At 39.3% G+C, this 23,774-nt stretch overlaps 1 protein-coding gene and 1 pseudogene across 4 annotated transcripts in view; one reads left to right on the forward strand and one right to left on the reverse strand.

The window, feature by feature from the left end:
* Window positions 1-120, forward strand: LOC118608220 (annotated as a pseudogene).
* Window positions 121-3,104: 2,984 nt separating this feature from the next.
* PHKA1 (phosphorylase kinase regulatory subunit alpha 1) overlaps window positions 3,105-23,774 on the reverse strand; it is a 68,843-nt gene continuing 48,173 nt past the window's right edge. For 2 of the 4 annotated variants that reach the window (XM_036227244.1, XM_036227242.1), the window contains 12 exons: window positions 19,981-20,137; window positions 19,522-19,601; window positions 18,157-18,235; window positions 17,894-18,023; window positions 15,976-16,077; window positions 14,954-15,069; window positions 14,785-14,823; window positions 13,725-13,775; window positions 8,402-8,572; window positions 7,254-7,307; window positions 6,083-6,283; window positions 3,105-5,038 (listed from right to left, as the gene is read on the reverse strand). In XM_036227244.1, coding sequence (XP_036083137.1) covers window positions 4,865-5,038; window positions 6,083-6,283; window positions 7,254-7,307; window positions 8,402-8,572; window positions 13,725-13,775; window positions 14,785-14,823; window positions 14,954-15,069; window positions 15,976-16,077; window positions 17,894-18,023; window positions 18,157-18,235; window positions 19,522-19,601; window positions 19,981-20,137 — 1,354 coding nt within the window. In that variant the 3' untranslated portion in view covers window positions 3,105-4,864. The remainder of the gene's footprint in view (window positions 5,039-6,082; window positions 6,284-7,253; window positions 7,308-8,401; window positions 8,573-13,724; window positions 13,776-14,784; window positions 14,824-14,953; window positions 15,070-15,975; window positions 16,078-17,893; window positions 18,024-18,156; window positions 18,236-19,521; window positions 19,602-19,980; window positions 20,138-23,774) is intronic. The other 2 variants (XM_036227245.1, XM_036227243.1) reach the window with 1 other exon arrangement.

Here is a 23,774-nt window from a genome sequence, read left to right on the forward strand (position 1 = left end):
GTCTACAGTCATGCCACCCTGAACAATCCCGATCTCGTCTGATCTCAGAAGCTAAGCAGGGTCGGGCCTGCTTAGTACTTGGATGGGAGACCCCCTGGGAAGCCCAGGTGCCTGTAGGTGTAAAAATTTAAAAAATAAGGGATTGTACGCTGACAAGGTCCTTGCAGTCTGTGAGGTCAACCAAGGGTTGCCTCGCCCAAAAATAAATAAAAATAAAAAATAAATTAAAAAAAAATAGCTGTGATCATTAGTGGTTACTACTCTGTGCTGTGAAAGACTGGCGGCATTGAGAGCAACGCTCCACCTAAGAAGTAACGATGGTTTCAATCGGGGGCAATGGGAATAGAGCGTCACTGAAAACTCTGAAAGTCTAGGTGAAGAGAAGGCCATGAGTACTGATACAAGGAAGAGGGAAATGAGGAGGAGGAACTCACAGGGCAGAGCACAATGGACATGACTTTGATTTTTAAAGTGTTAAAGGTGCTGAGTTTCATAAATCAATGGGTAAGCGGGTGCTTAACCCATTCTTTTTCGTACATAAAGAAGAGACAGCCAAAGAAATGAGTGGCTGAGATAACTAAGGAAACATGGCTTCCTCCACTAGAACCTATAATAGCCACACCTAATTTAACATTCTCAAACCAAATTCCTGATTTCCCTATCCGAGTCTTTCCAACCCCTTCTCCATCTTTCAAAACTCATGAAGCAAAGAGACAAATTTCTATCAGGTCGCCTAAGCCATAAACGAGTTATTTATATTCCCTTCTTCTTTGCTCTCGAATCTAATCCAGAAGCAATTTCCATTGGTTCTACATCCAAAACACATCTTCAATTCTGTACATCCACTTCTGTCCATCCACAGCGCCACCCCGGTCCCAGCACTGACCTCCTCCCTGGACTTTCTGCACTAACTGGTTTCTATTCCACTCCTGCCAACCTACAATCCATTGTTTTGGCCGCTGGCAGTGAGCTTCCAAAAAAAATGTAAATCAGATGTCACTTTAAGAAAACCTGCCCCACACCATGGTGAGAGTCTTGGAGCTGGGAGAGTGTTGATTTGGGAGAAAGCCTGAGAGGGGGGCAAAAAGGAAAGAGTTGGGTGAGAAGTTTTGTAGAAATTGAGGGGTGACAGGGTTACCAGGGGGAGGTAGTAACAAGGTCATACATCACAAAAGAGCCAGAGTCCTTTTGCCATTAGGAGCTCACTGGCGCTCTATGGAAAAAAAAAAAACACGAGGTAGGGGAGGAAGCCAGACTGCAAAGGGTTAAGGAGTGAAGCCAACACTCTCAAGTGTAGCTTCCTCTTTGAAAAAAATGTGATGGTGAAAGGAAGGAATGAGATATCAGCCTAGGGGATGTGAGAGCCAGCAATGCCTTTTAGGATAAGGAGACACGCATGTGTTTCAGACAGAGGAGACAGAGTCCCTGGAACGATCAGAGTGGACTGGAAGGCGATCACGGCAGGTGGGTAGCATAAGGGGGAAAAGGGACTTGTCTCGGGTGTTCACAGGCAGGCAGGGGAAGGAGGAGTGCGGCGTACAGGTTAGCTGACTGACACCCTAAAATCTGAGCTGTAATCACACGACATGGAGAGAGTGCCCTATGAGCGCTTTTAGATCTAGCAACACACAGGTAGCTGATGCCTGAACACACGAGCAGTGATTGCTTTGCACGTGGAAACAATATTCTAATTTGGCCCACAACACAGCAAGATGATTCAGCTCTGGAGAAAGATGAACTGCCACCTGAGGCTCTGGGGTAGCCAGTAGGTTCCTGCAGCAAATCTCCCAGGAGGCTGGACCCTTGCTCATGATTAAGGCAGAGCACAAACCAAGTCCCTAACCTCACTTTTCCACGGGCCTAATACCCATGTGGGAGGAAGTAGGTTGATTCTTGGCTCCCATGTTTACTTGGGTGGTGACAGTGAGCGACTTCCTTGACTTACTTTCCTCAACCATTACAGCTAAAGGTAGTTTTTGAAGCAGGAAGGTCTGGTTGGGCTGGGCCACTTCTTTGGCCGCTTCCCACTGTGCACTGCACACTCTACCCTCTGATGCCTCCACTGTACTGAACAGAACGAGCCTGACATCTCTCCCTGTTGAGAATGCGGACTGTGTCACCTACTGGCTCTTTGATCTCAAACGATGGGCGTAAACGCCCGGTGCCTCAGGCATGCCATGTCCCCAGATAACGATGTCTGGCATTTCATGTGCATTCGAATATTGCTTATTATTTACAACCTATTACACCAAACAGTCCTTAATTTGTTATCCTCACCCCTATACCACTACTGCATGAATACTGCTAGTGATTTGAGAACAGGTCCTGGGCTTTTAGACCGGAAAAGAAATATGACATCTGCTAAATATAGGGTTAACCATATCATACAAACTGGGACACTTTTGAGAGTGATAGAGAGTGTTATTAATAATTGTGCCAGGACAACAGGCATGAATGGAGACTGTCCTGGGCAAACCAAGACCTAAGGTTGCTTGAGTTTAATTGGAAATGAAGACTAAATGGGGAAAAACATGGTATCACCACTGCACTAGTACAGGCGCTAAGTGTTTGGGCAGCGCAGAAAGGAATGGTACAGGTTCTGGGAACTGTGGCTAAGAACAACTTTTGCCCCACCGCTGCAGAAAATTCCCAGAATGCACTAAAAGCTAACTAACCAGGATGCGACTACAGAGACTGCTCATCCTTGCTGTTTTAAACCCTCTCGTTGCAGAAAAGGCTAATGAGCAGAACAAATAAGATTCTGCTGCATATTTATAATACTTAAGAAACCATCTGCACACAACTGTTAATGCTGCCTGGAACGCAGTCTAATTCATTCAGCAGAACAGGTTCCTCAAAGACGTCAACAACCCAACTGAATTTAGTGAGCCTCATTTGAGTACCGGGTATGTATCTTAATGATAAACCTGCATTTCTTTACATGTTATATAACATATTACATAACGTATAATATATGAATTAACTTTAACCCGATTAATGAGCTTTGACTGTACTATATAATGACGGTATATAAAATAGAGCCATGAAATAAACTCCAATCAGAAAAACACATATTAAGTTTTACACATTGGCACCAGACATTATTTGATTGAAAATTCTAATTTTTTATTCTACTTTCAAAACATGAGAGCTTTAAAAAAATCCAACATATCTTTTAGTTTCACATGCTTAAAATGAATAAAATACGAATCAAGTTTTCTAAAAAGTTGCTTTAAAAGTGTTGTAGAGGGAGCACAGTGATAGACAACTTAGTAAACCCAGAGAAATGCCACCATCAGCATCGGCTCAGGCAAATTCAAGTGGCAGGGCGTGGCTGGGGTACACTTGCAACCAGTGAAAAGACCAAGTCTTAGAACAGTTGTCAAGTATCTTTATAAGTGACCAGAAAATCGTGTAAGCTATTTACTGCGTCTTTTTATTTGCTTTAAGAGACGTACTGAGAAGGCTGGCCATCCTCTCTTTGTTTCTGCCTGTTTTCCGTCACCGTACTATGCTCAGTTATTCGTGTGTACTCATAGGACTGTCACCAGTTCTTTAAGCGTGGGTTGCTTAGAGAGCCTCACTTCTCCATCCACATTCTTGGGGAAAAAGGAGGGAAACGAGGGGTGTCAGCCTGAGTCTACATACTTACTTTGCCAAATGTCGATACAGATATACAGATACATGAAATGACATACTCAGAAAACCTCGCAGGTATGCTTAGACTCACAGAAATGCAGGTGTGTACCAGAAATGGATATATGCCCACAGATACCGAGGTACACATCAACATCAGAACCAGGAAGTGAAAACGTCAGTGAAAGAGTTTAAGGACAGGTGGAAGGGCAGGGAGTCGGGGGTGGAGGCTGGGTACCGCGGACAGACAGCAGGTGCGCGCTAGAGAAGAGTGCCCAGCAGAGCACCTGCGGACTGGACTGCTGGATTCCTGTCCGCCAAGGACCGAGGCCTCAACTACTCTGTGTTGTGCGCCGCCCACCCTCCAGAGGCAGGGACTAGCTGCGCAAGGCTTTCTTCAGGGCACTAAGCCACTCTGATGCGCTCTCTGCTTCCAGGCATCTTCTGTCCTACCCACTTCCTGTCTGGAAGTGGGCTCCTAGCTCCATTTCTCTGGGTTATTCTGCATTTTCTGCTACAAATACATCTGTGAGTACCAGCAATCTTCATAAAAAGTGATTTCAAGTGTTAATATATAAATCCTGAACTGGACACACTGTACTTGCATTTTTTGACATTTCACCCAAGGAAGAGTAGGCATTACGTGTGCAGCTACAGGAAAGGCAAAAGCAGAGACAGTCATCCCGCAGAGAAAGGAGTCCATCACTCGGCGTGATGCAACATGTGAGTAAACGAGAAAAACCACCATCTGCTACTCTCTCTTCCCAACGAAAGGCACTGAGAGTAGGTATTTCCAATGTACAAGCAGCTAAAGCGCAAGATTTGAGGGGTTTGCTCACTTGACATCATGTCCCAAAGCACCTGACGCTCATTCACGTAAGAAAGACCAAACTTTAAGAACGAGTTATTATTAATGCCTGCTCTCCGAACAGGAGTCAGAAAACTAAGTTTGTAACAGATCTAGAGAATGAAAACAAACACATGCAGACTTTTCTGAACCAGGAGAGAATTAAGGCCCACAATGAAGCACCCGGAGGAGCATGTGCCTCCGGGCAAGGTCTCGCTTCTTCTAAAGCCGTTAGTTTATCAGAAAAGCTCACTCTTCTTGGGAGTGATGGGCTGGAACGGGGCAGGGCAGGAGTGATCAGGCCAGCACATCTCAGTGCTATGCACCACTGAGGCAGGAACCAGCTGTCAAAAGCCTCCCAGTGGCCACGGCCCAAAGGCCTCACTGCATGGCACATATGCTGTGCGGCAGGAACTCCTGCACGTAGGTAGCGGCTGCCTTGGAGAGGTAGGTCATGGTGCCGAACCTGCCACTGGGTGCACTGTCATACAGAAGAGTACAGATGCCAGACGCAGGATCCGTGGCCAACATGATATCATCTGCGCCGAGCGTTTTCTGTTTGGTTTTTAAGGGTGGGAAAACACAGGGGAAAGGAAAAATTACTAATCCTACTAATTAAAGTCCTGATTAGGATAACTCAGAGCCTCCTCCCCATCACCAACTATTTGGATCTTGGGCTTCTTGGCCAGGAAAAAATCAGAGCTATGTACGAAGCAATGAATATGAGTTTCTATACATGAATTTGTCACTAGATCCTAAGATCATATGAAATTATTTTTAAAGCAGTAATTGTTTATAATTTTTGAAAGTTAAACATTAATTTAAATGTTAACACTTATGAATCACCCCAGAGAGACTTTGGTATGAATCTTTCTAACACCACGGATTTCGGCTGTGTTATTATTTTATCTTGCCCTGGTCATGATTTCTTTCTAAGTCGACTCCATTCAAACAGACCATAAGCTTTCCAAGCTATGTGTTCTTCTCCCACAGAACGAAACAGCTATTACAGGTTTCGGAGATTTTCCTGTTGACACCAGTGCATGACCTTCACCTTATATGTTCCTACACTTGACCTTAAAGGAAACGTTTGGAAAGCCTGCGGTAAATAGTTTACGTTTTTAAAATGTGGTTAATCTCTTGGAAGAAGATTTATTAAGAAAGTAAGAAAAATGTAGAATTAAAAGTTTCACTTTAATATTTTCCTATTAGGTAAGTAGCAAAACCAAAACCGAACAAAACTAAAATCAAATATTCTAATTTCCTTAATGGTCCAGAAAGGGTATGATATCCAACAGCCTCTTATTAAGTCCTTATTACAGCAGTGTGATAGGAAGTTTGAAGTGTAATAAAAAGCATAAACGCCTCCTGAGCTCTGGGCAACGTTACCATCTAAGACAACCACGAAAGCCACGGTGAAAGAGAGAGGTCACACCCTCCTTCCTCTGCAAACAGGGCTCATAGCCACCCACCACAAAGGGTCCCAGAAAAGGCTTATGAGAAAGAAGGCACAAGAAAGTGACCCTGGCTCTCTGAAGAGCCCTGAATGCAGTCAGGTGAGTGTCAGACGTTCTCCTTCACGAAAACAAGTTTGTTTACCTGTTCTTGAAGGAACAAGTCGTTGGCAATATGCACTATTTTCTCCACAGCGATGATGCTTCCGATACTATGAATTTCAATATCTGCCATCATGGTGAGGACAAGGATGGCTTCGACCAGAAGCTGGCGGTACTCTGGCTGAGGTACACGATTTAGAACAGACTCCACGTGAACAGAGAATTTAATCTCACCTGGAGTCATCTGTGACAGAGAAAAAGAAAATCACTTCAGAAGAGCCCATCACCCTGGAGGCACGCATTGCCTATTCCAGAATGCTGTAGAAACGCTGTCGCCAAGAGTGCTTCCTCAGTCGCTCTTAAAGTAACTGAGTAAACAGGTTCAATCTTTTTGGAAGGCAACCTGGCAGTGCCTAACGACAGTTGTAAAAGTGTCCATGCAATTACCTATACAACCATGCCCACGTTGAGGCTACTTCTAGTTTTACACCTGTGACTAATGTGGTTATAAACACTCCTGCGCACAGGACTTTTTTTCTCTCTTGAATTATTTTGTTAGGATGAGCTCTCAGAAACAGGATTTTGGGTGAAGGAGGCTAAGGAATAATTTTTGGCAAAACTGTATTAAGCACATAGTTTAGATTTGGAATCTTCCAGAGGGAAGGGCTATAGCTTTGTGTGCCCGCCCCTCCAGCCATTATCGGTGATAATACCAGTGTTTTCGAGAATTTTCTATTGTCCGTTATTACTATTCCTAACTTGATAATTCTAGCTCCTTTGTTGATTTTGCATAAAAGCTATTTCTTGAAAATTTCAATGTGATTAGGCAAAAAGCGAAATAAGAAAGCACCTGATAATCTATGCCTGTGGTTTATGGCAATGTTTTCCAACCATGGTTGAAAAAGCTGGGGACACAAGTCGTCATTCATTCTTAGAATTCTATGTCATCTGCCCTCCCCAACTCTGGCAACACTCACAGACCAGCCGAATTTAATCAATTACTAAAAGAAGATATCCTTATGAAATTTATGTAATAACTAATGATTTCCTAATATTCCTATTCTATTTTTCAAAACATCCTCTCCTTTCTTCAAATGTTTTTCATGTTCGGTTGACTTATAAAAGCACAGGTCTGTCACTTTGAAAATTGATCACTGAAATACTTCAGCCAGACAACTATTAATCAGATAAATATGAGGGACATAGAATCTTACCTCTCTAGTGGTTGAAGAAGGAAGTACAAAACCTTCCACAGAAAGTCCGTGACACTGCAAAACAGCAAAAACATGTTGTCACCAAGGATATGCTGCCAACTGGGAGGCTGTAAGAAGACACTTAGTATTTCTAAGTGTGCTTCACAGGGGAGATGCTGAGTAATCTCAGACCAGTAAAAGGCCCTGCAGCTCCGCCATCGTTGCCAAAGGCTGTGATTACCCTGCAGGAAGAAGCAGGGTGGGACTATGGGAGACCCAGTGTTCACCCTCTACGTAGCAGAGTGGAAGAGGTGACAGACTGGCCCCAGAGACTACCTGGGAGGACACCATGCTCCATCCCAGAGCCAACATAAACAGGCTTTCAGAAAGATGTTTACGCTTAAAAAAAATCTCAAGAAAAGCATTTCTCAGACACGCACAGTTACCACACTTTCTGGTTAAGCATCCTGCATCAGCGCTCCTGACCGCCGCGCCCTGCTCTACTTCTTCTATAAGACTTGTCATCTTTTAATGTTCTATATAATTTACTTACTATGTTTGTTATTTATCATTTGTCTCACCCTAGGAGAATATAAGTTCCATAAGGTCAGAGGTTGTTGTCCGTTTTGTTCTTTGCTATAGCATTATCAGCACCTAGGACACTGCCTAGCGCGCAGCAGATGCTCAGGACATACTGTATGAAAAACGGTATGTTATCTTCCTCCTCGCCATCAATTCCGTTATTAAAAAGCAGTTGGGAATCAATGGCTTGCCATTTTAGATTTTAAATTAATCGAGATATTATATATGAAACCACAGATAAAGATTTAATCCAACTGGTTTATCGCCTCTACCAGACACTTCCATCTCATGTTCCATATGCCAAATAACAGCCTTTGTACAGAGAAGGACCAGCCTTCAAACACGTGCGAGAGTGGCGATGTTACATCCATACTCTGAGAAGAATGGAATGAAAAAGCAGGGCCTTGTGGTTTCACGCCTTTATCATAATACATTTTGACCTTGCGTTATGGCTGCAACTGAAGAAGATAACTATGTATTAAACTCTTCGGTAACGAGAATGGCTAATTTCCATGTCATATCTCAGCCAAGGAGAATGAGGATTTCAAGGGGGGAAATAAGAGACATCTACAATGTGTTATACTCACCTTCTGTAAAAGTTTCCATACTTTTTGATAAAATCCAATTGGCACTCTGTTCAGCGCTCCATCCAGCCTTCTTCGGCGTTGCCATTGACCCTGACGATTATCTTTAAATGTCTCTTGATCATACACACTATGAAAGGAGCCATTACTTGGAGTCATAGAGGTTCTAGGTGACTTAGGATAAAAGGAGAGGAAAGAACACAAATCTAAAGTTATCTCTTACCCTCTGTTAAAGCATAATACACTCTGCAGAATTATAAACCACATATGATATGTAAAACCCAAAATAAAAAGGTTACAGTAAATTTAGTAGACTCACGAGTAGCTAGCAGCACAGAAATTGGCACGAACCTTTGAGAAAACAATCTAGTGATACATAAAAAGAGCCATGAAAATACTGATGACCTGAAAGGTTTTTAGCTGTCATTTTCCCTGTTAAACTTCTAGCTGGTCTATGGCTTAGCTTGTTGCTCTAATGACTCTTACACCTCAATCAATTTAAAAGAACTGAAACCAGAGAAAGTATGTTCTCTGACTATGATGACATCAAATTAGAAATCAATGACAGAAGGAAATTTGGGAAGGAAATTTATAAACATGTAGAAATTAGACAACACACCCCTAAATAATCAGTGGGTTATGGAGGGAACCATGAGGAAAATTATAAAACACTCTGAGATGAATGAAAACAAAAATATAATGTATCAAAACTTATGGGATGCAGCTAAAACAGTGCTTAAAGAGAAGTTTACATTATAAATGCTTGCATTAAAAAAAGAAAATTCTCCATATGATTTCACTGATATACAGAATCTAAGAAACAAAAAGAACATATGAATCGAAAACAGACCCACAATCCGGTGCGCTGGTGGGGGAGACAGCTGGCAGAAAGCAGTGAGGGTTTAAAGAAGTACAAATTAGGAGTTGATAGAGGGTCACGGGGATGGGGAGCACGGCACAGGGAACGCAGTCAGCAGTAATGCAATGGCGAGGTGGAGGCCAGAGGAGAGAAAGAGCAATTAGGGGGATTAGTTCATAAACTATATAAATGTCTAACCAATGTGCTGTATACTTGAAACTAATAATAAAAAAAGAAAAATCTCAAATCAATAACCAAACCTTGCGCCTTAAGACAAAGAAAAAATGAGCAAAGTAAACAGAAAGCAAGGAGAAGAAAATGACCATGTTTACAACAGAAAGAAATAAGAGACTAGAAAAATACAGAAAACCAACGAAACCAAAATGTTTTTAACAAAATTGACAGATCTTTACCTAGATGAATCAAAAAAAAAAAAAAAAAAAAGTAAAGACTCAACGTATTAAAATCAGGATAGAGATGGGACACTTCCCACTTTAAAGAAATAAAAAAGATTATAAAAACATAACATCAGTACCTATATGTCAATAAATTACATAATTTAGATGAAAAGGACAAATTTCTAGAAAGAGAGAAATTATCCAAACTGACTCAAGAAGAAACAGAAAATCTGAATAGATTTATAACAAAGAGATCAAATAAGTAATTACAAAACTTCCCACAAAGAAAAGCACAGGCACATACGGCTTTACTGGTGAATTCTAGCAAACGTTCAAAGAATTAATATCAGTTCTTCACACATTCTTCCAAAAAGAGATGAGGAACGAACTTCTCAACTCATTCTATAAGGCAAATATTACCCTTATAAATCAAACAAAGACATCACAAGAAAACTACAGATCAATATCCCTTATGAACAGATAGAAAAATCCTCAACAAAACACTAGCAAACCCAATTCAGCAACATATACACAAGATTATGCGCCATGATGAATTAGGATTTATTCCGCAAATTCAAGGTAGTTTTAACATCTGGACATTAATTAATGTAATACACAATACCAATAGAATGAAGGATACAAAGTACATCATCCAAAGAAATGAAGAAAAAGCATTTAATAAAACCTTTCATGATTAAAAAAAATACTCAACAAAACATGAACAAATGGGAACCTCTTCAATCTAATAACATTTATATACTCTAAAAACGAATTGTCAAAAAAGAAGTGGAACCATGCTCATGGGTAGGAAGAATCAACATCGTTAAAATGTCCATACTACCCAAAGCAATCTATAGATTCTATACAATCCCTATCAAAATACCAATGGCATTTTTCAGAGAGCTAGAACAAATAATCCTGAAATTTATATGGAACCATAAAAAACTCTGAATAGCCACGGCAATCTTGAGAAAGAAGAACAAAGCTGGAGGTATCACACTACCTCAAAGCAAACTGTACTATAAGGCACAGTAATCAAAACAGCACGGTACTGGCAGAAAGACAGATACATGGATCAATGCAACAGGACAGGTGGCCCAGAAACAAATCCATGCCTATACCCTCATTTAACATATGACAAAGGAGGTAAGAATATACAATGGGGTAAAGACAGTATCTTCGATAAATGGTGTTGGGGAAATTGGACAGATATATGCGAAAAGAAAATAAAGAAGCTGGACCACCTTCTTACATCACATACAGGAATAGATTCAGAATGGATTAAAGACTTAAATGTAAGACCTGAAACCATAAAACTTCTAGAAGAAAAGATAGGCAGTAAACTCTCTGATATTACTAACAGGAATTTCTTTTCAAATATATCTCCTCAGGCAAGGGAAACAAAAAATAAAGAAAGAAATGCAACTATATCAAACTAAAAAGGTTTTGTACAGCAAAGGAAACCATCCACAAAACAAGACAACAACCATTTGGGAGAAGATATTCACTAATGATACATTTGATAAAGAGGTTAATATCCAAAAATATATAAAGAACTTATTCAACTCAACAACAACAAAAAACAAACAATCCAATTAAAAAATGGGCAGAAGACCTGAACAGATACTTCTCCAAAGAATGGCCAATAGACATACGAAAAGATGCTCAAGGTCGCTAATCGTCAGAAAAATGCAAATTAAAACCACAATGAGATATCACCTTACATCTGTCCGAATGGCTATCATCAATAAATCAAAAAACAACAAGTGTTGGCAAGGATGCAGAGAAAAGGGACCCTCACACACTGTTGGTGGGATTGCAAATGGGTACAGCCACCCTGGAAAATGATCTGGAGGTTCCTCAAAAAATTAAAAATGGATATACCTTTTGACCCGGCAATTGCACTTCTGGGTATTTATTTATCCAAAGAAAACCAAAGCAATAATTCATAAAGGTCTATGCACTCCAATATTCATGGCAGCACAATTTACAATAGCCAAGATATGGAAGCAACCTAAATGTCCATCAACAGACGACTGGATAAAGAAGTTATGGCTTATATATACAATGGAATATTACTCAGCCATTAAAAAATGAAATCCTACCATTTGCAACGACATGGATGGACCTAGAGGTTATTGTGCTGAGTAAGTCAGAAAGAGAAAGATAAATACCATATGATTTCACTTACATGTGGAATCTAAGGAACAAAAAGAAGAAACTAATCCAAAACAGACTCACAAACATAATGGAAAATTTGGTGACAGAGGGCAAGGGGGTGTGAGGCTGGGAGAATGGGGTGAAGGGTTAAAGAAGTACAAATTAGTAGTTGATAGATGGTCAAGGGGATGGGGAGCTTGGCACAGGGAACGCAGTCAGCAGTAAAGTAATGGCTAGGTGGAGGGCCGGGGAAGGGAGGGAGAAATTGGGTGGGGGATCATTTTATGAACTATATAGATGTCTAACCAAAAAGCACTGTATGCTTGAAACTAATTTAAACAAATAAATTTAAATAATAAGGATAAAAATAAAAATGAAGACAAAAAAAAATTAGGTAAACTAGACCACTTCATATCCATTAAAATGGCCAGAATCACAGACGGACAAGAAGAAGCGTTGGTGAGGATAGAAAGAAATTGGAATCCTCTTTACATAGGTGGCAGTAATGTAAAATGGTGCAGCTTCCTTAGAAAACACTGGAAATTTCCTCAAAATGCTAAACACAGTTACCAAATGACCCAGCACGTCCACTCCTAGATATGCATCAGAGAGGAATGAAACATGTCCACACAGAAATTTGTACATGAAGGTTCAGAGCAGCATTACTCATGACAGCTGCAAAACAAACTGATGAATGGATAAAATGTGGTGTGTATCAATGCAAGATATTATTCATCAACACATAGGAACGAAGTCCTGACACGTGCTACGACATAATGAACTATGAAAAAACTATGAAAAACTTATAAAGATGAAAGACATTGGAGAAAGTGGTTCATTGACAGTTGAGATTCACAAATAAAGATAAAATAGAAAAAGATAACAGAAATATTTTCTGAGACAATAACGTCTCACATTTTCATTTGGTCCAAATGCCTGTATCACCAGCTGCTGCTAAGTAAAAGAGAAGTGCCCCCCAGATGTTTCTATGGGCCAATAGCGTGCTAAGCAGATGAACTGCAGTTTGCTTTATTTTCATTTTCTTTGTCTCCATCCAGATCCCAGGCTGCTGATAGTGGGGTCAACCCGCAAAGGGTATTCAGACTATTTTACAAAACCAAATATCAATAGTTAGAATTTTTAGATTAACTTCTCTGTGCCTCTGTCCTCCTCCATTACTGTGGACACGACAGAGCTGGCCAAATCTTACTAGACTAATTTATGATGAGGTACCTGGTTAAGGTCAACAGAAATACTAACAGTTCCCAATAGCTTTCCATTTTTGTTTGGTTGTCATCTGGCCCTAACCTCTTCAGCCTACGAGGTCAGAAATCATAGGCCATTACGAATCATTGATTTAAATCAAGGGAATTTAATCAGAGATCTGCTGAAACTGTAAGCTTCATGATGGCAAAGGCCACATCTGTTTTGTTCAGTACTGTATTTCCGGTGCCTGGAACAACAATGGCACTCATTTAATATTTAGTAAATGAATTAATAATCAGACGAATAGCTAACACAGTAGTTTTCAAACTTAAAAGTGCATCAGAATCACCTAGAAAGCTTGTTAAAACAGACTGCTGAGCCTCCCTCCGTCTTTCTGATTCTGTAGGCCTAGGGTAGGGAACATTTCTCAGAAGTTCCCAGGGGATTCTGATGCTGTCTGCTACAGTGCTTGGTGCACAACAGGTGTGTAATTAATGATATTAGTTGAGGAATAAATGAATAAACAGATACTGAACAAATACTTATTAAATTGCATTTTGTTTTCTAAAATGAAAAAGAGGCTGGAAAGATTTCACTCTCATACATGAAGTTGATTTATATTTATTTTAGTTAATGCATTTTATTTTTCTTTTCAGTTAATCAGTAAACGTCATGGTTTATGTAACAAGATAACAGCAGTTACCAGAAAAGACGGTGACATCAGATCTATGCCCAGGGTATGGCCACCATTGGACTGTGAACAAAAAAAATTGAGAAAATACAATTTTAAAACACATGAGGCAAGGCAAACATTACTTCTGTTTTCACGTTATTAGTAGGGTAAAATTACAGATTATTCAAGTAACTAGCTAGCATGCTCTCAATTGTCTATAGTCCTAATCATTCTGGCTTTCTTGAAGTCCTATAGGTAGTAAATATGTAAAAAAGAATTAAATGTTATAGCTGGGTAGGTCAAGGACTGAATATCCTATTAATCTAACCGACAACATGAACTTCAAGTTCTAAATATATAAGGAATTTGTAAGTAATACAGTGTGACTATAAACAACTATAAAATGTTTAGCCAATCACTTTCAACCAAAACAAGAACTGTTCACCCCTAATGCAAGTCAGTTTAACTCTTCAGGATGAAATGTAGTTCTTTTACTTTTCAGATAGGAAAATGTTCGGATTATCCAAATTATCTGTGGAAAAATCCTGTAATGTGAACATTTTTCTATCACGAGGCCCATTCTTATTCCATTGTGTAATATACATGTGAAAGGGTATCTGATAAGTTACTTAAAGTTAAACTTCAAGCACTGGCTCATTCTTTTCCTAAATGGCTTCATGTATTGTTATGTGTCCACAGCACCTTTCACGTACCCGTATCGAGACAATGATTTTAACAAAGGCCCTCACGTAATCTGGTGCTCTCTCTAGTATCTGTTCTTACAAGTAAGAAATCTAACTGTAGTTTCATAAAGAAAATTAATGCCAACATGACATGTTGTTAATCCTAACAAGAGGAACTCTGGGTTTTAACTTATTGCTGTCAGAAACAAATTACTTTTCTCCTAAAATGAGCAAAACAATTTGGTCCAGAAAAATTAAAGCTATCTACAAAATAATTGCTGTAAAGGAGAATCAAACAAGCCACTCTGTGGCTTGTCATCTTATTTGTCAAAAGGCCATGAGCTCATGCATGTTAGGTGTAATTGAAGACAGGTTAATCTATGTTAAAAGATCCTTAGTTGTTTCACCTGACTCTCAGCTGAGACAGACAGTCTACGAAATTCCACCTGAAAAAATACATGGCTCAAATTAAACTCAGAATATAAAACAGAATACATAAGACCAACAAAGTCTGATTCCAAAGGAATGTTATTGAACATGAAAACATCTGAGCTAACCTCCCGAGCAGTGTCTTACCTGCTTTATCTCACTTTTTAACTGCATGATCCCAGCTCGTTCGGTTTTGGTTGCTCCAACAGCACCAACCTCGTGGATAGAAATAGCAGGGCTGACATTTGAATCCATGGGACGCACTATAGAGCACAACAGGTTAAAGACAGAGAGGATAATCAGGGTCACTTTTTTTTCTCCACATTTAAAAGACTTGAATGTATGTCCTCCTTTTACATTAATAATAACGATGATGATGATGATGATGATGATAAACAACCAATTATAACCTTGCTACTCAAAGGCTAGTCCATGGACCAGCAGCACCAGCATTATCTAGGGGCTTGTTAGTAGCATCTTAGGCCCCACTCTAGACCTACTACATGAAAGTCTATATTTTAGCCAGATCCCCAGGTGCACAGAAAGGCTTGAGGAACACTGCTTTATAACTTTCTTTACCACTCCAAGGTCCTGTATACATCTATCAGATAGTATATATTCATTTATTCTTAAAGCTGAGCATGAGAGACCACCCTTTTCATTTGTGCTGATGTTTTAGATACTCGATACCAAATACCATTGCCAGACCACCAAGCACAGGTGGAGGATTAATTTGGGATGTATCTGAATTTAAAGGTGAAAGAATGCATCAGATGTACTGCTGCGGCTACACCTGTGTACGTGCATACGCACACCACCATAAGTATTAAATGAATTCTTGCCAATGGGAATACTAGAAAGTTTCAGATGATACGGATTGTTTGTTGTCCTAAAGTAGACTTAAGGGAATAATTTAAGGGAATGGATAAAACAGTTCAAAACATGAGAGTAATCCATTTGGTCGATATTGGCATCGAAAGGGAAAAAAGAGACAAACAGGGGTCTCTGAATCTTGTTCCAGATGATAGCTTTGCTTTCAGCTGGTTCATATATTGGGGTTCTATAGATGTAGGGGGAGGAAGTCCCTTTGATAAAAGAAAAACATTTGAAAATCAAAAAGATGCTTAAAACAAACACTCTGCAATGGAAATGTAGATATTCAGCCTTACCACTCCGTTCTACTCCAAACTCCTTGCCACTGAGGATGTGATGCAGCAGGTTCTTCATGGCAGAAGGACTGAGGTTCATCAGGCCATCTGTGGCTTCCTCAGCTAGTCAGCAGAGATGTTAGGGCAGAGAAATTTCTAAGTGGCCTACCGTCCCCACCCCTTTTTTCTCTATTTCTGTCTTGCTTAGAATTTTGAATTCACTCGATTAGAAGAACAGAATTACAAAATCAATTTCTAGCATCGTACTGCCTAGGTATTAAGACTGCAATAGATTCTTAATAATTTAAAGACTGACTAAACAATTTATGGTTTAACTGGGTCCTTGATTTCTCCTTCACCCCCCTCCACATGGTACTCAGTAGGACCTTTATTTGAAGGTGGAAACAAAGAAAGGAGAACAATGGAAATGGAACTCAGTCAGAGAAAGGCAATGAATGTACATATGCAGATGGACTAAAATAATCAACACTTCTCAGTCTGGAAACACAGAGACTTAAGAGAGAATAAATATGAATTTATAAAATTGTGAGGCTATTCAAAAGATAACTTGAGTTTGTCCATCAACATCAGACACTTAATAAGAGTTTATTACATGTAGGTAATGATCTTAAGCATTGTTAGTACAAACAGGTATGACATGGTACTTGACCTTGAGAGGCTAACTGATTCTTTGGGAGAGATTAGAGATGTAAATAAGATAAACAACGATAAAGCCTGGCTACACTAAGTGCCAAGTGAGGGGCTGGTAGACTGAATCGGGGGACCGTTAAAGTAGGAAGTAGAGGCCAGACTGTCCAGGGTCTTAAATCTCAGAGCCAGGGACCCTAACTTCATCCCATGAGAAATAAATAGCCATGCTTTTGATGACTCCATAGAAAAAAAATCCATAACAGGCAATAAAGGAAAAGTGCAGAAGGTTTAGGGGCTCATCCTTCATTGAGGTTTATTATTGAATAACCAGAACGTCATTTGGAACCAGGCAGACTTAGACTCAATTTCCGGTATTTACCAGCTATGTTACTTTGGGCAAGTTATTTGACTTCTCTGAGTCTGTTTCCTTATCGGTAAAAGTGGGACAAAAATACCTTCTCTAGAGTGTTATTGTAAGAATTAAGAGAGGTAATGTGCGTAAACATAAAGCAAAAAGCAGTGCCTGCCATATGGTATGTATAAAATAATCATTAGCTCTCTTCCTTTAAAGTGTTATTTAAATATAAATTAGCTAATATCATTTAGGTTAGACTTGAACCAATAAATTTAGGTACTTGTTAACATCTCAATTAAAAACCTTTTAGGGAAATTTAACTGAAAAAAAAAACCCAAAAGGCTAAAATTGAATTCCGCAGCCATGATTGTTTTTGTATGCAATCCTTATCTCTATGATTTTGCCATTCTTGTTGAAATGAAACAAATACTGATGTAAACAGTCAGGCCTGCCTTCACGCTTTACAGCTGCAAAGACAGTCATGTCAGATAAAAAGTAATGAGAACACTGCCTTCTTTTATTCCATCCTAAGGTTGAGTAGACAGAATAATGACACAGTAATAATTGAACTAACATGGTGACTCAATGTGGTGTCCAGAAGCTGCACAGACTGAGTCAGAATGGAACCCATTTCACATTCAATTCAAGCCTGCTGTGCACTCCAGGTCACGCCAGGAGTCTGGAGGAATGCAATAATCGGGAGTGCAGAGCCCTCAAGTGGTGGACTCGTGGAGTTGCAGGACGAATTAAATTTGTCATGATATCAGTCCCTTTATTTGTACAGAGATTGATTAATCTGGGAACACGATTGATATATGAAACTCCTGAGGTACTGATAAAAATGTGTTAAGCTTTCTTTCCCCCCTTGATCCAAAACCCAATAGACTTACGTTAAAAGTGAATTCTGCCTAAAAGAGTTCCTAAATCAAATACCTGAGCATCGAAGGGAGTGGGCCAGTTCCGTCGCCATGACTTGTATGATCAGCCCAATCCGAAGGCGAAACATTTCAGCAAAGAGGCCAGGTTGAGTTCGCATATACATGGCTAGGTAGACCAGTATTTCCTGCGCATGGAAGAAGTATAGACAAAAATGGTGGCCCAGGTCTCAAGAGGCCTACAATGTGGTTGATTGCCAGGTCAATTGAAAAAAACTTTCAAATATCAACCACCAGATTAGGTTTTCTAATGCCGCTCACCTGTGTAAGGATTGAAATGTTCATGTCCCCTTCACTAGCTTCATCTATCAGCTTAGTGAGCGCTTCATAGGGCAGAGGTCTGAGGAAGAACAGTGAGGAAAGTCAAAGTTCTATAACTAATTAAACCTCAATGTATTGAGAAAATAAAAGAGCTCCTCCCAGGTCCAGCATGCCAGCATTTCTGGGAGTTGACTGGTTTTTCCAGTTCTCGAAGCTCTTCGCGTTCCCAAACCACTCTGGCCCACATCAACTCAAGAGCCCTTCTCCTCAACATTCCATTAAAATTCACTGCACCGTGTCCTTACAGAGTAGTTACTGCTTAACACTTCACAAGTGACTATTATGGCTAGAAAGTAATAAACCAAATTTAAGGCGAGCCTTTTGGAAGCTATTTTATTACTTTACAATCCCCTCATTGCACTGCACTGCAGATACTGCGTTTTCATCAACATAAGAGCAAGACTGTCTGCCAGCAAAAAGATTATGACTCGCTGAATGCGCAGATAATGGTTAGCATTTTTATCTATAAAGTGTTTTTAATTAAGAATGTGCATTGTTTTCATGGATGTAATGGTATTATACACGTAACAGACTACAATATGGTGTAAAGGCAACTTTTATATGCCCTGGGAAACCAAGAAAATCTGTGTGACTCACTTTACTCTGAGATTCACTTTACTGGGGTAGTCTGGAACTGAAGCCACAATACCTCCGAGGTATGCCTATAGTCACAAAATTGATCTGATTTGTGATAAAAGGTTCTGCTTGCCAGGAGCAAGGTACCATATAGGCCGAATGGCATCCCCTCAAAGTTCCTATGTTGAAATCCTAACCCCTAGTACTTCAGAGTGTGACCTTATTTAGAGACTGAGTCTTTACAGAGGTGATTAAGATAAAGTGAGGTCATGGAGTAGGCCCTAAACAAAGCCGCTGGACAGGTATCTTCACATAAATGGGAAATCTGGACGCAGAAAGAGGCCCACACAGAGAGAAGAAATGTGAAGAGATATAGGGAGAAATCAGCCATCTATACGCCAAGGAGAGAGGCCTTGTATGTGCTAATGCCAACTGTGCTGGTTTTGTTTTGTTTTGTTTTGTTTTGTTGAATGGGAGGTTTTGGAAAACCAGTAAGAAAAAAAAATAACCAAACCAAAAACAAAACAAAACAAAACAAAAAACATTTGAGTATTACTCCCTGTGAGTTTCCCCTTACATTTACTGTGCCCTGTCATCGTCAACATTCTCACGTCGAGTGTCTCTGACAGATGATCACCCATGTGATTAGGGCAAGAGAGTGGGGCTCAGTTCACACAGCTCTTTAAAGGCTAAGAGAAGCTTGGTCAAAGCCAGTAACAAAGCACTCACGCCGAGATGGTCTTCTCTCGAGGTTCTGGAGGGAGCCCCACCGTCAAATGTTTCTGGTGGGAGAGGAGGTCTGTGCAGGCCTGAGGAGAAAGATGGCATCGATTTCTATGAAAAGTACTCTTCTCTGCCTAGAAATTTCTGCTCCCCTTTAATTTAATCCCACACCAAGCTCTTTCTCAGGAAATACCATGAAGATCGGAAGAGGTAGGAACTTTTACCCTACTGTAAATTCATTCTTAAATTCTTATAGTTTATAATATCTCTAAAATCTACAGTTTATATGCTTCACTATTTTATGTTGGACATTCAAAATGCTAGCTGAATATCAGAAACTTTATGTGGGAAAGACAACATCTCAAATGATTAGAAGATGTGATTGCTTTAGACAATGATATGGAAATGAATTTTTAAAGTGTCTGCATTTGCATTTGGTGTGAATTTAAGAAGAATTTATAGTACCTCATCGAGTGCTTCCACCTTCTTCCTTAAGATCCCCGAGATGTATCGGATCAGGCCCCAGTGACGGACGTCCCCAACTTTGCCATATAGTTCAGTCAGCAGCTCCCTGACTGTCACGCTCCCTTCATCATGCAATCCAGTGTCCCAGTCAGGTCCTCTGCAATATTAAAGACAGGCTTACGTGAATTATAAGCAAAGATGCCAGTGACGACTTTCGGTTTCAGTGCTATAATGGATGCGCCTGTTTTTGATAGGTCCCTCTCAGTACGAAATGAATTTTAGTTACTAAGAATCCTTTTAAAGCTATGATTAGTAGTCAGCCCTGGAAGCCAAGTACCGAGCTAGACAAGAACAAGTCTTAGTTTCATCTGCGTTCTGACACAGTGCATTTTTTTTACCCTCTTCATGGCCTTAAACAGTGCTGAAAATAAAGTAAAACATTTAGTTTAATTACTGAAAGTTCACAAAGCAGCCACTTAGGGAACTAATGAAGAAGGCTGGGTGCTTATTTTTAAAGGATGCATACATATTATTGTTGTTAAATTCCTGTAACACAAGTCAGCTGTGAAGTACCATGAACCATATAAAGCTCTATGAAATTGGGAGTTTAATATATGCTAAAGGTAGATTACTTATTAAATGATATTAAGATAATCAAATAACTATCAGGGAAAAAAGTTGGATCCATGACAGAATTCCCAACATATCAAAGATTTAAATGTAAAGGTACCAGAAAAAATATGGGAGAGCTTACTTTTTAACTCTGGAGGCAAGAGGAGCATTTAACTAGGAACCATACACCAGAATCCATAAAAGACTGATGCATTTCTATATGTAAAAATAAAATTCTTATTGCAAAAACCACTGTGAGCAAAGTCACAGAAAAAAATTACTAACAGAAAAATATTTGCAAATCATAGGCCAATTTCCCTAACATATAAATAATGTCAACGAATAGATATAAAAACAACAAAAGAAAACACTACATCAAGATTACAGTTTTTTAATTTCTTATGCAGTCAAAGATCCCAAAGTTTGATAACACTTCATTGATTGTGAGGCTCTGGGAAAACAGGCCTCGATATGTTGCCAGTGAAGAGTGAACATTGGGACAATCCCTGTGGAGGGCTATTTGAAAATATATGTTAATAATACCTATATTCTTTTTATCTAGCAAATCCACTTCTGGTCTAGCTAGAGGATAAGTTCCACACATGGGAAATGATGCCCCCTATGAGGTTATTCACTAAAGCATTGCCTGTGACTGGGAGTAACTGAAAACAAGCCAAATGGTCATCGGTAGGAGACTGGTCAAGCAGATGACGGCGTATGCAAACAACAGAATAATGTATCCAGCTAAGCTCTTCTTTAGATATGAAGAGGAAATAAAAACCTTTCCAGACCTACAGAAACTGAGGAAATTCTCCACTACGAGGCCTGCACTATAGGAAATACTGAAAAGGGGTCAGCTCACCTAAAACAAAATGGCGCGCGCACACACACACACACACACACACAAACACACACACAATTCAGAGTACAGTGACTAACTAAGAGGCAGATAGAAGTAGAGGAGTACAACTCTTACTAAAAACAGGGCATTATAAGCTTAAACGATAAGAAGAGATTTGGTATGCTAAGATATTAATAACAATTCAGCACACACAGGGACAATCTGAAACAATAATGACTGAAAAGAAGAGGATTCAAAGATCCACATTTGCAAAAGGGAATAAAGATAAGGCATGTGCAGAAGAAAATGGATGACTGTATATATATAACTATACTTTTCATTTTCATTTCATTTTCATAATGGTAACCACACACACAAGAGTCAGAACTGAGGTATATAACATAAAACAAAAAGAACTATAGGCAAAAACCCACAAAAGCCAACCAAAATAAAGAAAACAGACACAGAAGGACAAGGAAGCAATGGAAACACCGAGCTACCAGAAAGCAAAAGATAAAATGACCATAGGAAGACCTCATATTTCAATAATCACCCTAAATATAAATGGATTGAACTCACCAATAAAAAGGCACAGAGCTGAAGAATGGACCAAAAAACAAAACACAACCATATGATACCTCCAGAAGACACATCTCAGCTCCAGAGACAAATATATACTCAAAGGGAAAGGGTGGAAAGTGATATTTCAAGCAAATGGCATTCAGAGAAAAGTGGGAGTAGCGGTACTAATATCAGATGAAATAGACTTTGAAATAAAAAATGTAAAGAAAGATACTGAGGGACACTTCATAATGATGAAGGGGCTCATGCACAAGAAGACATAACACTTACTAATATGTATGCTCCCAATCAGGGAGCCCTGTCATATGTAAAGCAATTACTAACAGAACTAAAGGGAGAAAAGACCAAAACACTATTGTAGTAGGGACCTAAATACCCCACTGTCGGATATGGACAGATCATCTAAATAGAAAATCAATAAGGAAATAACATCCTTAAATGACACATTAGACCAACTGGACGTAATTGACATTTACAGAGCCTTCCATACCCAAACGGCTGCTTATACATTCTTCTCTAGTGCACATGGAACATTCTAAAGAATTGACCACATACTGGGACACAGAGATAGTCTCAACAAATATATGGTTGAAATCATACCAACCACATTCTCTGATCATAATGCTTTGAAACTAGAGATCAATAGAAAAAAGAAATCAGGAAGAACTACAAATACGCGGAGATTAAACAACATGTTACTGAAGAATAACTGGGTCAGAGAAGAAATAAAAAGAGAGATCAGGAGATACATAGAAGTGAATGATAATGATAGTACAACATATCAAAGCTTTTGGGACATGGCACAAGCGGTCATAAGAGGAAAGTTCGTATCATTACAGGCCTACCTGCAAAAACAAAAATGATCCCAAACATACAACCTAACGCTTCGTCTTAAAAAACTAGAAAAGGAAGAGCAAATGAAGACTAAAGTCAGCAGAAGGAAAGAAATCATCAAAATTAGAGCAGAAATAAATGAAATTGAAAAAAAAAAACAAGAGAAAAAGTAAATGCAACAAAGAGCTGGTTCTTTGAGAAGGTTAATAAAACTAACAAACCCCTGGCTAGATTCACAAACAAAAAAGAGAAAGGACACAAATAAACAAAATCAGGGATGAAAGAGGGGAAATTATGGCAGACACTGCAGAAATACAAAGGATCATACAAGAATACTATGAAAGAGTATATAACACCAAATTTAATAACCTGGAAGAAATGGACCAGTACTTAGAAAGATGCGACCTTCCTAGTCTGAATTAAGAAGAACTGAAAAATCTAAATAGACCGATCAGCAGTACAGAAATTGAAACAATCATCAGAGACCTACCAAAAAGTAAAAGTCCAGGACCAGATGGCTTCACCAGTGATTTCTACCAAACAGTCAAAGAAGATTTAATGCCTATTCTCTCAAACTCTTCAAAAAAATTGAAGAGGCACTACTTCCCAACTCATTTTATGAGGCCTATATTACCCTAATGCCAAAACCTAGTAAAGATAACACAAAAAAAGAAAACTACAGACCAATTTCTCATGAACACAGATGCAAAAATCCTAAATAAGATACTAGTGAACCAAATACAGCAACATATTAAAAAGATTATACACCACGATCAAGTGGGCTTCATCACAGAGACACAGAGATGGTTCGACATATGCAAATTGATTAATATGATACACCCTATATGCAAATTGATTAATATGATACACTCTATAAACAAAATAAAAAATAAGAACCGTATGATCCAATCAATAGATGCAGAAA

Source organism: Rousettus aegyptiacus, unplaced genomic scaffold, assembly GCF_014176215.1.
Source record: "Rousettus aegyptiacus isolate mRouAeg1 unplaced genomic scaffold, mRouAeg1.p scaffold_m13_p_9, whole genome shotgun sequence".
NCBI lineage: Eukaryota > Metazoa > Chordata > Mammalia > Chiroptera > Pteropodidae > Rousettus > Rousettus aegyptiacus.